Source organism: Trichosurus vulpecula, chromosome 8, assembly GCF_011100635.1.
Source record: "Trichosurus vulpecula isolate mTriVul1 chromosome 8, mTriVul1.pri, whole genome shotgun sequence".
NCBI classification, from domain to species: Eukaryota; Metazoa; Chordata; class Mammalia; order Diprotodontia; family Phalangeridae; genus Trichosurus; species Trichosurus vulpecula.
Window position 1 is genome coordinate 184,160,622 of NC_050580.1, and position 18,000 is coordinate 184,178,621.

An 18,000-nucleotide genomic window follows, 5' to 3' on the forward strand; every position below is an offset into this window, starting at 1 on the left:
TAAAGGAATGAATGAAGCCAATGTATTCTAAAGACTTATCAAGCAAATCTCATGAATATAGGGGAGAAAATGACACTTAGCTATTCATTTTTCAAATGTGCTATTTTTTTCTACCTATCAGTCTAGAAGAGATATTTTAATGTTCACTCCACTGAGTATCAGAATATCTGCCTCCTCTTTTTTCTCTCATTCCCACTTCGAGCAACTCACCTTCATTTTATCCTTGCCTTCTTACCTATACCCTTCCTAACTCAAATCTTTTTTTCAAAAGTTTCTCTTATGAAGGATTTTTTTTCAGTTGGTTTCCTAATATGAGAAGTAGGTGGGTGACTCAGTGGATAGATCACTGGACCTCATATCAGGATGACCACCCTCAGCACTAGTTGTGTGACCCTGGGCAACTCATTTAACTCTGTTTTCCTTAATCCACTGTAGAAGGAAATGGCAAACCACTCCAGTATTTTTGCCAAGAAAACTCCATTAGTGTGATATGGTTCATGGGGTCAACAAAAATTAGACATGACTGAATGACTGAACAATATTGTAACATAAGAAGTACACTAGAAAATAAAAAATGAAACAGGAAAAATGCCCTTTATGTTAGTTCAAAAGGCAAAATCTATTATACATAGCAATTTCCCATAAAAGAAAAAAAAGAAAGTCCTTATGATATCATCTTAAATTTAGATCTGGAAGGAAACTTAGACATCAAGATCTAAGGAATTTGGTATGATATAGGGAGTTGTTAGGGAGTATTCCAGCAAGCAATTAGGAAATTCCTAGGATCCAAGTTTTTATAGCTTCTATCTGGGGACTTCCTTCAGGAAAGAAGGAATGAAACCGATGTACTCTAAAGACTGATGAGCATTTCCATCCATCCCCGTGATGGAACCTGGTAGACAGCTGGATCTTTCCACATTTCCCAAAGCTAAACTCCATAATATATGTTGACTACCCAATTAAAATGTGAATGTCTTCACAATGAAGACAGTTTCAATTTCTTGTTTGTTTCCCCAGATTTTAGTACAGTTCATTAAACATAATGATTTCTTAATAAATGATTTTTCATTCATCATTCATTCCTTCAACATTGATGATTTCTGTCCAATCAACAGTAGGAAGCTTTGGTGATCCCAGGCTAGATTTGAGAAGAATTAATTTTGCTGGGTGTTGAAGGTGACTTAGGGTGACTGAATTTGGTACTTTCACATCTTAGGAGGCAGCTTTGCCCTGACATAAAACATTCCTTCTAAGCATTGACAATGTACTGTGACTCTGATAGACAAGAGATTTATGAATCTAACTTCAGTTTTTTTAGGGTCTATGTAAGTTAAGTAAGCAGTTTGGATGAATTTTCTTCTTTTGTATTGCTGTGACAAAATATAGCTCCCCATGAGCCTGAATGTGGGCCATTGATGATTTTAGGGATTTCTCTTTCATTCAGAAGGATGTGGGTGTGGGTGTGGGTGTGTGTGTGTGTGTGCGCGTGCACGCGCGCACGCAATTGCGTGTGTGTACTTCTGTATTTCATGACACAGTGTTCTTTGAAACATGAGATTTATAACTACATCGTGGAACTGAACCACACCCTTTGTCTGAAATCAGTTTCACGACTAACAGAGCTTCTCTCTCCTATACAGCTAGGTCAGGGGTGGGGAACCTACAGCCTCAAGACCACATGTGTTCTTTGAGGTCCATGGATGCAGCTTTTTGACTGAATCCAAACTTCACAGAACAAATTCCCTTATAAAAAAGATATCTTCTGTAGATTTTGGACTCAGTTAAAAGGCCTCACCAAAGAACCTAGAAGACCACATGTGGCCGTTAGGCTGCATTGGGTGGTAAAAGAGATAGAGAACTGGACCTGAGTTCATCTCCAGACTCAGACACATTCTAGCTGTGTGACCATGAGCAAGCACATGACCTCTATCTACTTCAATTTCCTCATCTAGAAAATGGAGATAATACTAGTATCAGCTTCTCAGGGTTGTTGTGAAGATCAAGTGAGATGATATTTGTCAAACACTTTTCAAACCCTAAAGAACTATATAAAAGCAAAATGCAGAGTTATAGAACCCATACTCTCTATGGAGGTATGTGGCATTCTTTGTACCTTCCTATGCCTCCCTTAATATGATACTTGTACTGTTTGGTGGATTAATTTCAAACCTGGACTCAGATTCTTTTTTTTATTATTTGTTTCTTTGTTTTTATTTTTTAATATTTTTATTTTCAGGCATCGATTTTCATAAGAGTTTGAATTACAAATTTTCCCCGCATTTCTACCCTCCCCTCCACTCCAAGATGGCATATATTCTGGTTGCCCTGTTCCCCAGTCAGCCCTTCCTTCTGTCATCCCACTGCCCCCCCACATGCTTTTCCCTTACTTTCTTGTAGAGCAAGATAGATTTCTATGCCCCATTGCCTATATATCTTATTTCCTAGTTGCATGCAAAAACTTTATTTTGAACATCTGTTTTTAAAACTTTGAGTTCCAAATACTCTCCCCTCTTCCCTTCCTTCCCACCCACCCTCCCTAAGAAGGCAAGCAATTAAACATAGGCCACATGCATATCATTATGTAAAACCCTTCCACAATACTCATGTGGTGACATACTAACTATATTTTGCTCCTTCCTATCCTATCCCCATTTATTCAGTTTTCTCCCTTGACCCTGTCCCTTTTCAAAAGCATTTGTTTTGATTACCTCCTCCTGCTATCTGCCCTCCCTTCTATTGTCCCCCCTTTTTATCTCCTTCCTCCTTCTTTCCTGTGGGGTAAGATATTGAGTTGAGGGTGTATGTTATTCCCTCCTCAGGTTACATCTGAAGAGAGCAAGATTCTCCCTCTCTCAATATATTCCTCTCTTATCCCTTAATTTGATTTTTTTTAGATATCATCCCTGCATATTCAACTCACCCCATGACCTCTCTCTCTCTCTCTTTCTCTCTCTCTCTCTCTCTCTCTCTCTCTCTCTCTCTCTCTCTCTCTCTCTCTCCATATATATTTCCTTTTGACTAATTCTGCCTTTCAAGACATTCTTCTCCTCATTAGCTTTTTGGAGCTCTTTTGCCATTTTTTAGGAGTTATTTTCTTCAGTATTTTTGGGTCTCCTTTAGCCAGTCATTGACTTGTTTTTCATGGTTTTATCGCATCACTCTCATTTCTCTTCCCAATTTTTCCTCTACTTCTCTAACTTGCTTTTCCAAATCCTTTTTGAGCTCTTCCATGGCCTGGGACCAGTTCATGTTTTTCTTGGAGGCTTTAGATGTAGGCTCTTTGACTTTGTTGACTTCTTCTGGCTGTATGTTTTGGTCTTCTTTGTCACCAAAGGAAGATTCCAAAGTCTGAGTCTGAATCTGAGTCCGATTTTCCCTGTTTGGCCATGTTCCCAAACAACTCACTTGACCCTTGAATTTTTCATCAGGGTATGACTGCTTGGAGAGTATAGACTCCTTTGTCCCAAGCTTGAGGGGCTACACTGTTCTTTGCAGAGGTATTTCTACACAGCAAGCTCTGACACCAGCTCTACTCCTCCCACAAGAACTGCCAACCCAGCCCTGACTCAGATGTAAGCTGGCTCTGCATTCCTGCTCAGATCCTCCACTTAATTCATCTCACCAGGTGAGCCTGAGGCCAGAAGCAGCTGCAGCTATTGCACCACCTCTGCTGCCCCCAGGGCAGTGACCGAATGAAGAACTCTTTTCACTCTGTTCTCCACAGCTTTTCCCACTAACCTTCTCTGTTGTCTTTGGTGTTTGTGGGTTGAGAAGTCTGGTAACTGCCACAGCTCACTGATTCAGGGTGTGAGGGCCTCTTCTGCCCAGCTCCCAGTCTGGTTGGTCCAGGCGCAGCTCATGCTGGGCTCTGCTCCGCTCTGCTCCTCGCTCCATGTGATAGACCCTACCCTATGACCATCCAGGCTGCCCTGGGCTGGAGTCCTGCTTCCCTCTGCTATTTCGTGGGTTCTGCAGTTCTAGAATTTGTTCAGAGCCATTTTTATAGGTGTTTGGAGGGATCTGCATGGGAGTTCACCCAAGTCCCTGCTTTCCAGCTGCCATCTTAGATCCACCCCCCTGGAGCCAAATTGTTAAAATTGCTCTATATATCCATTCCTGATGTTGATGATGAAGAGAGGGACATTTCCATGGCGCTCTTTTGAAGTTTGAGGTGCTTTACATAAGTTTTTTTTTTTGTTTGATGCTCACAACAGCCCTGTGAGGGAAAAGCTGTTATTGACTATTATTAGGCCAATTTTATAGATAATGAAACCAATTTTGACAGAGGTTGAGGTGCTTATCCAGAGTGACCTTATCGTTAAAAGAGGATCAATCTGAATATAATCCATCAGTACTTCATGATATCACAGAAAATCAAAGGATCAAAGAACATAGAGAACAAAGAGACTTTAGGGATTATCAAGTCCAAATATATTGTTTTCTATCTAAATATTTCTTGAGTTCTCAGCATACGTTGTCATTGAAAAATTAAATTAATGTCCAATTAATTAGTCCTTTTGAAACACAAAGACATACCTACTCCCAAAACACATCCTTACAACATGAATGATGGACCATATTACAAATATGCATTATCTTTATTAGTAAAAGTTAATATAGTTGTTAATGAATATAAAGAGCAATAGGTCATGCTGAGATGGGATGTATCTTGGTTGTGCTTATTCACTATTATTATCATGAACTTCATCTACAAAGTCTGTCTGGAGGTGACAGGTCAGCTCCTCAATCTAATCATAGCTGCCTTTATCTCCCGATTTCTCAAGGTGTGGATGATTGGATTCAGGAGAGGAGTGATAACTGAGTAAAACACTGAGAGAAATTTGTGCACTGAAAAGTTACTAAATGGTGCAGCATAGATGAAAATGCATCGCCCAAAGAATAGAGTTACCACTGTGATGTGACCAGACAATGTAGACAGAGACTTGGAGAGCCCAGAAGCAAAGTGGCAGTGGACAGTGACCAAGATGACAGTGTAAGAGACAAGCAAGAGCATGAAACAAATTAGTGAGAGCAGCCCACTATCAGCAATAACAAGCAGGTCCAGAATGTAGGTGTCAGTGCAGGCAAGCTTGATCACCAGAGGAAGGTCACAAATAATATTGTCAACTACATTGGGGCCACAGAAGGGCAGGTTCATAGTAAAGGCCATTTGACTCATGGTGTGCACAAAAGCCACTGTCCAGGAAAGCAACACAAAACCTATCAGTGTTTGATAGTTCATGATAGTTGTGCAGTGGCAGGGTTTACATACCACTACATATTGATCAACTGCCATGAATATAATAGGAGAGTCATCTCACTACCCTCCAAGAAGTGGAGAAAAAACATCTGGGCCATGCAGCCCCATAAGGAGATAGTTTCCCTCTCCCTGAATAAGTCTGTGATCATCTTGGGGACAGTAACAGTGGAAAGGGTCATATCAAGAAAAGAGATGTTGGCCAGGAGGAAGTACATAGGAGTGTAGTACAAGTGGGAGTCAAAGGTCACCATCAGTATAATGAGACTGTTTCCAGCCATCATTGATGTTTAAGCCAGGAAGATCACAAAAAAGAAAATCTCAAGCTCCCAAGAATTGGTGAGTCCTAACAAAAAAAATTCATTTAGCAAAGAGTTATTCTTCATCTTCACCTACTGGATATATTTCCAGCATACAGAAGTTCTCTGAAGGGAAAAATGTGAGAAAGAAACAGTTTTAGGTATTATTAAATATTTTCAAGAAGAATGGAAAGCAGATTTTGATTTAATATAAAATATTGCATATCAAAAACTCTTTGAAATATATCTCAGTGCCTTCAATAATGCCAAAAAATATTTAAGATGGAGCATTGTTAAAAAAAAAAGTTAGGCAAAAAAAATCAGGAGACAATTCAGAGTAACTTAAATGTTGGAGAGACAATACACTGTATCCCTACAACCTTGACCATTTTAGTAGAATGAAACAATCACAAGTAATTTACTAACTGAAAATTGGTTTTTCTGCCATTAGACATGAGGAAGTAGCACCAGAAAGCTTTTAATTTTGCTTCCGTTTGTAGATCTATAATCCTCTCTTCCTACTGATTACTATTAACTATGGATTCTTTTTTTTAGCTAAAGGTGTAGAAAAGAACAAATTTCTGTGAAAATGTTCAAATTAGTCTGCCTACATAACCACAATTCTTGACCAATGAGTCTCGTGTTTTTGTCACAGACACTTTGGCCTCTTGGAGTTATTGCTCAACATTTTCAAATAAATGTGGACACCAAAAATTATCAGATTGCTCTTTAGCTCCAGTAAGTGGATTTTGAATCATTGTTGGATATTAAGAAAAGATGCTCACGTTTTTACAAGTCCAGGAGTCACTTTTCTATAAATCTGTATTTCGGATGTAAACCCTTACATACCATGTATCCTTCATATTATTAATTTAATCATTATATACAATTATATAACCAAAAATATTTGTTGTTTTGTATTTACTCTGCATGCCATATATACATACATATCATCAATACCTTTTGGCTTTTACCTTGTATTCACAACACCTAGCAAGATTGCTGGCACAAAATGTACTATAAATAAGTGTCCTTCTTCTCGATATTGAGTTGGTTAGTTCTATTTATTAGGATGACTATTTTGTCTACTTATATAGAGTAGTTCAGCTATTGGAGATATGGAAAGTAAAGAGATGAGTTTTGTATTTTCTTATGTATGTTAGTAGCAGGGTCTAGCCATCCCTTCCTCTTGGAAGAGGAGAGGCTAGAGCCTGGCATAAAAAATTAAAATCCAGGGACTGATACTGGAGACATGTACAAACATAAAAAAAAATTTCTAACACAATTAAGAAGTATCTTAAGTTAAAAGTTCAATAAATATAGAGGAAGAGAATAACTCAAAATTAAGTAAAATTGGACCCTAGGAGAAAATGACTTTTCCATAAGGACTCTAAGAGTACATAGAAGAAATTAATCAAAAGATAAAATGAAATTAGAATTATTGAGGAAAACCATAAGAAAAATACATAGCTTAGAGGAGCTCATAAATATGACCCAAGTAATATATACCCTGAAAAATTGAATGAAATAAATAATTCAATATCTCAATAAAAAACAAGAATTATTAGGACAAAGTCGAAATATGGAAAAAATATATATGTAATGGATCTACTAGAAAAACGCTGGACATGGAGAAAAGGACAAGTAACTATTTAAGAATCATCAGCTTCCCTGAAAAAAAACAGAACAAACAAAATGCCCCCTCACAATATTTCAATAAATAATAACACTATGTCAGAATCATTGGTAGCAGAGGAAAAATAAAAGCAGAAAGATTCTGTCAGTCAACTGTCAAAAGAAATCAAAATTGAAAAAAATGGAAACACGTTATATAGCCAGAATCCAGAAGAACAAAAATACTACAGAAGAAAAAATACAGAAAGGAGTCAAATACTAAGGAACCACAGGTAAGATCACACTAAATTATGCCATAATTATGATAAAGCAAAATGAACACTGAAATAAAATATTCAAAAAAGGGAACAAAAAAGTTTTCCACATAAGGATAACATTCTGCAAAATAGTATAATCCTACAAGGGAAAAACAGACCTTTAATAGAGATGTGAGAGATAAAGACAGAGAGAGACAGAGAGATGACAGGTATTATAGTTAGACATAAAGATAGAAATGAAAGTTCTATAGAGATACATAATAAAGATATATATATATACATATATACATACACACATATAAAGATACTTATAGATGTAAATGTGGATATACTTTCATCCTAGACTTGTCCTTTTATTACCTCTTAATGACCAAATTCCTCTACAAATGCAAACCAGCATCCTCTTTGAAATCCACTGAGAGGTTGTGATTTGGACAGAATCACACAGTTCATATGCATCCAAAGGAGGTCTGAAGCCAAGTTTTCCTGTCTTTTGAGTCAACTGTGTAGCCTGTACAGCATGATGTATTGAGAAATTTTAAAGGTCTGAATCATGAGCAATTGCTTATGATTTAATAGAGGAGAGGAGACAAAGGTCTTTATAGAATACTACTGTCTTAAATGGTCAATGTGGGAGTGAAGAAAGACAGTTGATTGTTTTTTGTTTTGTTGGTTTTAAGAGAAGAAAAAGGAGAAAAAAGAATACACAACGGAAAAGTAGAAAGAAGAGGACCTTGAGAATTTTTCAAAATTAGAGTTAATAGACAAAGAATATAGTAACATACTATCATGGAGGTGAAAGTTGGGGGAGAGGGACATCTTTGAAATCTCTCTCTCTCTCTCTCTCTCTCTCTCTCACACACACACACACACACACACACACACACACTCAGAATTTGGTATATAAATACATTAAGTTAAACAAAGAAATAGCAGGGAAAGAGAAAGAGGAGGATAAAAGGGAGGGTGAAGTTGAGGAGGGCCAAAAAAGCCAAAAAAAAAAAAAAAACTTCAGCTATGGAGAAAGTTCATAAAGGGGAAATGAAAAGCAAAGAGATGTTAAGAACCAGGGATCTGAGTGTATACTGGATGAAGGGGAAAGCGGCGAAGGAGAGGATCAGACAACTTCCATTTAAAATTACTAATACTGATCCTATCCTTTTTTTCTTCTCCGCCACTTCATTTTTTCTTTTTGAAGAGAGAAAGGGGTAAGAGTGAGGGCAAAGATAGGAAAATTTATGAGGATATGATGAAGAGGAAAAGAGTTATAAACATAACTCTGGATGTTCTTACCTGTAAAATAAATAAATAGCTCAATAAATGAATGACTGAATGAATGAAGTCCTGGACATGGAGTCAAAAACTCCCAAGTTCAAATGCTTTATTAGACATATACTAGCTGTGTTACCCTTCCCTCAGCTGACTCATCTGTAAAATGAGGATAATAATCTATCTCACAGGATTGTTTTAAGAATCAAATAAGAAAATGTATGTGTGCTGCTTTGCAAGCCTTAAAGCTCATTATAAATGATAGCTATTATTATGGTGAAGAGCTATCCATGCTAAATAAATGAATTTATACTTGATCCTACATGCAATCTTTTGCCTTGCACCTTAGCTCTGTTCGTACACATTGTTTCTATCCGAGCTTCAATTGCCATTTTAGGTACCACCTCTTCCATGAAGCTCAAACTCATAATGACCTCTCCATTCTCTAAAGTACTAACATTCACTGACCAGAGCTACTGATACTAGGCATATACCCTATTGTCTGTTCCTCTATTTTGACATTTAATCATACACTCCCTTTTGTTAGCTCCAGCATTGCTATAACAAATTGTCTTTTAACAGCTCTAGTGTCATTTGACTTTTTATGCTTGCACGCTTTCTCTCTACAATTAGATTATAAAGTCCTTGAGGGCCTAACAAAATATCCTTCTCTGTATATGCCACCATTCTTTTAATGTATACAGCACATGGTTTAAACCCAGTACGTTTTTGTGGATTCATTGAAGTGATAGAATTTGATAGCACCAAGAATGAATGAATGGATGAATGAATGGATAGATGGATGAAGAGTTAAAATCTGATCACAACTTAAAGTAGTAGAATGACAGGTTATAATAAAGGTTTGGGGTAGAGAGAACTGAGGAATAATGAGGAAATAACATAAGACTTGTTGTGATAAAGTATGAGACCAAAAAGATCCAAAATAGCAAGGAGTTCCATGCCATGCCCACCATAAGGAGAGTACTACATCATCACCATGGAGGCAAGTAGGATTCCTGGCTTCCTTTAAACACAGCTCAGGTCTAGCTAGTACACATGGCCTGGCCTGATTGCTCCAGGTACTAGCACTCTCTCACTCTTAAAATTCATTTCTATTACTTTTTATGTACCATATATTTACTTACTCTTGCCATGATTTATCCCACTCCTCAACCACCAAGTGCAGCCACAGCAGAGTGCAAATTCCGTGAAGGAAGGAACTATTTTGTTTTGAATTTGTATACCTTGAACATAACACAAATGCCTTGTACATAGTAAGTATTTCATAAATATTTGTTCAATTGAATTTGTTGCTTAGTGGGCAAAATGAATACAATGCTGAGCCTCTAATCAAGAAGAACTGAATTCAAATCCAGCCTCAGAACCTTACTAGCAGTGTTACCCTGAGTAAGTCATTTAACCAGTGTATGCCTCAGTTTCCCCAGCTGTAAAATGGGGATAGCAGTACCTACTTCAGGAGGTTGTTATAAGGATCAAATGAGATAAAAAGACAAGTACCAAAAACATAGAAGGCATTATATAAATGTTTTTTGCCTTTCTCTTTCTTACCTGATTAGCAGTGATATACTAGAAAAGGATCAAAAAGTATTAGGATGGGGATTTTAGAAATCCTAGGGAATAGCAGTGACCAGAGTTGTACAGCATGGCTCCTACCAAGACAAAGTACCTAGAACTTTGTTCTGTGAGGCCAAAGAGGACCTTTAAGATTTGGTATTCTAAAATTCAAAGATCAAGGTGTGAAAGAGCTAACCTTGGCAGGTAAAGGTCAACACCAGGGGATATAGGATAAGACAAAGTACAGCAAACCACCTAACCCATAAGGAGAACACAAAACTAGGGCCCTGAGACAAAGCTCCAATCCTTGAATTGTAATTGAAAAATGTATAAATCAAATAAAATCCCAGAGTGTTAAAAAAAATTATCTTAGATCCACAAGCTCCACCCCAAAAAAGAAAAAAAAATGAGCAAGTAACTTTGTAACAACTGAAAGCAGTGACGTTAAGGAAAAAATGGATTTTCCACTAAGATTAAATTAATATTTACATGAAATTAATCAAGAGATAAAAATGAAATAAAAGTCCTGAAGGAAAGATTTGGAAGGAGAAAAATAACTTAAAAGAGAAAGTAGTGAACCTTGCCCAAGTAACAAAATCCTTCCAAACTAGAATAGACCAAACATATCAATGCATCCATGAGAAAGCAATTAGAATAAGCACAAAAGATTTTTTAAAAAGTAAGAAAATGTATGATATCTGATCTCAAAAACAACTGACCTACAAAACAGTTCAATGAGAGATAATTTTAAGAATCTGAGGACTGAAAATTAGGATTTAAAAATAAAAGTCTGGAGCCTATATTTTAAGAAATCATAAGTGAAAATTACCAGATCTTTTAGAATCAATATGTAAAATGAAAATAGAAAAACTACAGTGATAGCCTTCTGAAAGAAACCCCGAAAGGAAAAATCCCAGGAATGACATGAGCAAAATCCAGAGCTCAAACAAAGATATGCATCCAGACGCAAGTAGTTCCACCAACAAGGTACCACAGTCAGGATGTCAGAAGAAGAGATTTTGGAATACATTCTTCAAAAAGACAAATTATACAAGTTTACAAGAAAGAATAACTTATTCTAGATAGCAATGACAAAGACTGGACTTTTCGTGAATTAGACGGCATTCAGGCATTCCTGATGAAAAGACCACAACTAAGAAGGAACATTGAAATACAAACATAAGAGTCAAGAGAAACCTAGAAAGGTAAACTCATTGGGGTAGTTAAAAGGTATTGTATGATGGTGTAGTAATCACATTCTCATGGGGGAGAATAAGATTCTCCTCAGAACCTTAATGTCCACAAAAAATACCGAGGGAGTTAAAGTAAGAAAATGGAGAGCCTGGAAATGTTTAAGTTCTCTTCTGGATGTTTGAGGGAAAAGAAAAAGGAAAGTAAAAGGATATGCCCTCACGACAAAAGGAGGGAAAAAGCATTGGAACTTAGTATTTTTCATAATTGAGGTACATGGGAATAGTATTCAAACATGGAGGAAAGAAGGAGGAAACAAATATCAATTGAACCTTACTCATATATGAACTGAACTAAAGGTGGTTGAACATACCCAATTTGTTATACAGCTGCATCAAATAACAGGAAGCAATATGGGATGAGGAAGATGGGGTGAGAAGAAAAATAACCCTGAGGAGGTAATAGTTACATGCATGACAGACCTTTACACTCTTGTAGGGGAAATTAAGAAGGGAAGATAAAAAATAAAAGAATTAGAGTCTAGCAATGTACCTATCATTTGGACAATGGCTAAACAAATTGTTTTGTATGAATGAAATAGAATGTTATTGTGCCATAAAAAATTACAAAAGAAATTATTGCAAAGAATCCTGGATAGTATGAATAGATGTAAAGATGTAAAGAAACATTACTTTGAAAGGTTTAAGAACTCTGATCAATGCAATGATCAATCATGTCTCCAGAGAACATATTATGAAGTATGTTTCCCATATCCTCACAGAAAAGTGATAGATTCAAAGTACAAAGCAAGGCATATTTTTTTCTTTTTCTCAATTTTTTAATTGGATCCAGGATTGGGAAAGGGAGAAGGAGCATGGTCAGGGAAAGACGTTGTTAATAGTAGTACTTTTTTTAAAAAAAACAGGAATGTTGAATATTTTCAATGTGTAGAATAAAGCTCAAAAGGAATCACAGACAATCAGAATGGTTTTCAAAGTAAAAAGTGTAATTATATGTGTGTGTGTGTTTGTGTACACGCACGCACACACACACACATATATATATTATATATATATATATTTGTATACATAAAAGTAAGCATGAAATGGAAATTCACAGTTTCATGTATATTTTTTTATTTTGTGTATACAGAAATACTATTTTTTGGAATTTACTTCTAGATAAAGTAGTATTTGAAGTATAATTAAAATGTATTTTAGATGAGTATTTTATTTAAATTTATCTTTAAGTAATATATTAAAATTGTATTTAAATAAAATTAAAATTTAAAGATATTTTAAAGAGATGTAGCTCTCATTTATGCCAACTAAAGAAAATAATGATATCTTGCATTCTTGCCTTTCAGACAATCACAAATTCAGAGAATCTCAAAATTACAGAGGGCCTTACAGGCTATCTATTCCAACCTGTCTTTTACTCAGAAGTCCCACAATTTTCTCACAAGTAGTCTTTGTATGACTTCCTGACAATTCCCAATGAAAGTGGACTGATAATCTTCTGGAGTAATCCATTTCACTGTTGTATGGCTAAAATTGTAAATATTTCTTCCCCTGTGTCATATGCTTCACATGTCATAATCTCCAGTCTCCTATCAGTGCTCTACAGTTTATCAATATCATTTTAAAACCAAACTGAACTGAATTGAAATGAACAAATATTACAATTGTGGTTTGTTCTATGCACAGTATAATAGAATTATCATCTCCCTAATTTTGGTCATTGTATATACAGTAAGGAAGCCTAGGAGAGTATTTCTTTATTTGGCTGCCATCCCATATGCTGACTAAAGCCAAAAATCTGCTTCACAAAGACTATTATTCCCTATGAAAGTCTGCCCCATCCTAGATTTTTTGATGTTATTGCTTAATTGATTTCTAAGACTTTACATTTATTACTAATAAATTTCATTTTATAAGTTAATCCGAGCATTCTAGCTGGTCAAAACATTTTTCGCACCCAGCCTATGGTATTAAATATTTCCCTTCCAGTTTGTGCTTGTCTTTAAAGTTTACAAGAATATCATATATTTCTTTGGCCAAGTCATCAGTTGAAATGGGTAATAGTACAAGGATAAGGGCAGAGTCCTGGGCCAATTCACTAAGAACATCATTCCAAAATGAAATAGACTCGTTAACAAAAACTCCTCTGTGGGCCAAGTCACACAACCAGTTTCAACAAACTTGAACATTAGTCAATGTGTGAATCAAAGTTTCTTCTAAACTAAAAAACTGATGTAAATAGGAGAAGCTAGAGCTAGGATCTCTGAAAGATGCCACCTTTTGACTTAATTTTTCCTCCTAAACATCTTGAATCCAACACCTAGCTATCTCCTTTATTTTCTACCTTGAACCCTGCAATTGTTCATCACAATATGCTTCTTCACTATCCCCTCTCCTGTTTCCAAACCTCAGAAACCATCTTTTGCAGTTTTCTGCTTCTTCACTTACATGCTCATCTATCTCAGCAACTTTCCCCTAAAATATGATCCTCCTTCAGAACCTCCCTCTTTCTTACAATATTTTCCTTGTCATATAAACTAAATGATCCTAGATTCTCCTATCTCCTTTGTACTCATGATCAAAATGGTTACAATTCTGTTGATATTAATTCCACAAGATCTTATATTCTTCCCCTCCTTTCTAGTCCCACAACTATGAAACTAATTCAAATCCTCATTGATCCACTCTGATATGATATTGATTTTAAAGCATAGCTCTTCTCAATGACCTTCAATGGTTCCCCATTACTTAATAATAATAATAAAATTTTCCATAGTGCTCTAAGATTAGTTAAGTACTCTATATACATTATCTCAATTGAGCAGATGAATTTATGAAATAAAGTCCTAATTCCTTAAGTTGGAATTTAAAAAAAGGCTCATTCCAACCTTTCCTTTGAGTTTTATGTCCCACTATTTTCTGATACACAGCTATTTTATAAGCATCCAAGACTATCTTCCCATTTCCCAAAACCACTTTTGCTTATTTACTCAGCTGCTAGCTTTGCTTCTCAGTATTACCTCTATCTGAAGTATTCTATCTCATGCCTTAGGTCTGTATGTCCACATTCCAACCATGCTGCAAGACACACCTTAGTTGCCACTTCCTCCATGAGGACTTCCCTGAACACTACAACCAATAATGATACCCCTTTTCCCTAAACTCATAGCTTTCGTGACACTGCCCATTGTGCTCCCTTGGCATTGAGTAATAAATACTGCTTTTGGACAGTTCTAGAATTGTTCTATATAGAAGGATATAATTATTTATGTTCTTATTTGACATTTCCTGGGCCTCACATATCACTAGAATGTGAGCTTCTCGAGGGTGTGACAAAGCATTATCTTTCTCTGCATATACCACAGTCCTGATAAAAGTACAAATCACGTAGTATAAACCCAGCAAGTATTTGTTGAGGGAGTGAACGGATGAAATGGAATGACCACAAATGAATGAAGTAATAGAACCTTTCAAAATTTAAACAAAAAGACAGAATGACAGATAGCAGCAGATAAGAAACAAAAAGTAATGAGGAAAGAACAAGTGATCAGCCCTACTTCTAGAGACCAAGCAGTTCCATACACCAAGCTTATGAGAAGGAATGTGCCTGATATTTTCTGTAAAGGACATTTTTTCAGCAAAGAAAAATCTGTTTTGTCCCCTTCCCAGCTCTGCCCTTCACCCCACTGGAAAAAAAAGAAAGAAACAAAAAGAAAATCCATGTAACAAAAATATAATCAATCAAAATAAAGTCCCACATTGACCAAGTATGCCTTCTTCTAAGACAAACAACTTTGAAAAACTCAAGAACTCCATCCAATGGTTTGACCAGTCATGATTACAGAGAACAAAAGGAATTCATAGCCCCCCTTAAAATATATAGTTCAATTTTCAGCTCATATTCATGCTGGGTTCTGATTCCTGCACTTACTAGCACTCTCAACACCTATTACGTTGTGTATTATGTACTTATTTGGATATATGCACACCACCCTGAGTGGAATGTAAATTTCTAGATGGCATGAACTTCTTTCTTTTTTCATTTATATGCCTAGTGTATATTAGAGGGCCTATCGTGTCAGAAAAAAATAAAATTATTTGAGTTGAATTCAATTTTAGAAATGAATAAATGAACATTTGGGTTGGTGATGGAAAACCAATAGAATCTTTCATGAAAATATTTGATTCTAGATTGAGAACTATATACAAATTCAAGCTTTAGCTTGAAAGGTAGACATTAAAAATTCAAAGATTAACAAAAGGTCCAGAGATTATTTCTGCAAAATTTTATTGGAGAGCCAGGGCAAATGTGTGTAAAAGGTTAAAAGTGGCAATCACAAGAAGGGCTAAATGACAAACAGGTTCACACAGTGCCGTATATGATATGACTTAAAAGTCTGGTTTCTTCACATAAAGAGAAAGTCCTTTTTCAAAAAATTTAAAGAGAATCTAATCCAGCAGAATCAACAAGACCCTACAGTATGATTCATTAGGCACACACTAAATACATGTATTAACCAAACAAAACAATTTCTGTAGTACTTTTTTTAGGGACATCAAAGACAAGTTCTTTAAAAAGATTGCATACACAATATTCATAGTAGTAATACTTTTTTCAGAAAGCAATTGACAAGTTTCATCAAAGGAACCAAAATGGATTAGAAGTTGTGTTTTTTGATTGCACAAATGACTTCTTTCCTCCAATTGATGCACCTAGAATCCACAAGGAAGGATTCTGCCATGGAGCTGGTGCCTTTATGTCTCTGTTTCTTTTTTTTCTCCTTTTTTTTTTGCAGGGCAGGAGGAGGGGCAATTGGGGTTAAGTGACTTGCCCAAGGTCACACAGCCAGTAAGTGTGTCAAGTGTCTGAAATCGGATTTGAACTCAGGTCCTCCTGACTAGTGCTCTACTCACTGCACCACCTAGCTGCCCCTATGTCTCTGTTTCTTTTACTACTTTTCATTAGCTTACTTCCATCTCATAATCATAGTAAATCCCTCCAAATTTATGCCCTTGGATTTCCTTTCTGTTCCATCTACAATCTTCAATGATGATCTCACACATATTTATTGTTAGATTTATGTTTTTATATAGACAACATTCAAAGTCCTCTCTCACCTCTAGAATCCTGTTTCCAAATCTATAGTTGAAACTTCCATTTGCATCCCCCTAGGAATTCAAATCGACATGCTCAAAACGAAATTCATCTTTTTCACTTACAATTTCTCTTTCCAGACTTTCTTATTATGGAAGGTAGAAGTTCTTGCCTTATAATCATCATTGAAGAGATTTTCCTGAAACTCATAAGCCCTCTACACACTCTTTTCATTGCCAACCTCATCTCTTTGTTCTTTATTGTGTAGATGACTGGATTCAGAAAGGGAGTCACAGTTAGATCAAAAATAGCAAGAAATTTGTCCAGATGTGATGTGTTAAATGGCCATGCATAGAAATAGATAATAGGACAAAAAAACAAAATCACCACAATGATGTGAGATGAAAGAGTGGAGAGAGCCTTAGAAGAACCACTTGATGAATGTTTTTGAACAGTGACAAGGATGAAAATGTAGGATATGATCAAAATGAGAAAGGCACCTAAGGACATAAAGCCAGTGTTGGCAGTAAGCATGAACTGAAGTCTATATGTGTCTGTGCAGGCAAGTTTTATGAAACGAGGGAAATCACAATAAAAACTGTCCAATTCATTGGGACCACAGAAGGGCAGGTTAATTACAAAAGCCATTTGGATCACTGAGTGGATGAGGCCAATGATCCAAGCAGCAACCAGAAGAGAAGTGCACATTCTTGGACACATAATAATCAGATAATGGAGAGGCTTACATATGGCTACGTATCTATCAAAGGCCATGGCTACAAGCAGCACCATCTCAGCACCAAAAATCAAGTGAATAAAGAACATCTGAGTGATGCACCCAGAAAATGAAATCACTTTGTGTTTTCTGAAAATGTCACATATCATCTTAGGAGAAGCGACAGAACAAATCCCCAAGTCAATGAAGGAAAGGTTGGCCAGCAGGAAGTACATGGGAGAGTGTAAGTGAGGGTCAGAAGTCACCGTGAATACAATGAAGGAATTTCCCAGCACGCTTGCCAAGTAGAAAACAGAGGAAAACACAAAGAGTAGAAGCTGAATGTCCCAAGAATTGGTGAGTCCCAAGAACACAAACTCAGACACTGAAGTTTGATTCACTCTGTCCATTGTTTCAGTCAGCTGGGCAACCTCTGAAATTGCCTGTAGGAAGAGAATCAAGAAAGAATTCAAATTACTGGACATGATAATGACATCCCAGAATTCAAGGCAATTCAATAAACACTAGTCAAGGGCCTGCTATGTGCAATGCTATGGAAATCCAATCTCATCTCACCATTGTATAGCCAAAATAACTTCTTAATCTGCCATCACATAGAACTATAGATTAATTGCCACATTCAGGTAAAACACTGTTTTCTGACAATTTTCTAGCTTTTTTCCTAGA

At 36.3% G+C, this 18,000-nt stretch overlaps 1 protein-coding gene and 1 pseudogene across 1 annotated transcript; both read right to left on the minus strand.

Annotated features, from left to right (window-relative positions):
• Window positions 1–959: 959 nt before the first annotated feature.
• Window positions 960–9,145, minus strand: LOC118829785 (annotated as a pseudogene).
• A 7,570-nt stretch (window positions 9,146–16,715) lies between these two features.
• On the minus strand, window positions 16,716–17,729 carry LOC118829786 (olfactory receptor 4F21-like). The gene has a single exon (XM_036736666.1). It carries the CDS (start codon window positions 17,721–17,723, stop codon window positions 16,716–16,718), a length of 1,008 nt encoding a protein of 335 aa, XP_036592561.1. The 5' UTR covers window positions 17,724–17,729.
• Window positions 17,730–18,000: the final 271 nt, after the last annotated feature.

Excerpts from the sequence above, each read along its gene's own strand:
- LOC118829786 (XM_036736666.1), bottom strand. The coding sequence starts at position 17,723 with ATGGACAGAGTGAATCAAACTTCAGTGTCTGAGTTTGTGTTCTTGGGA.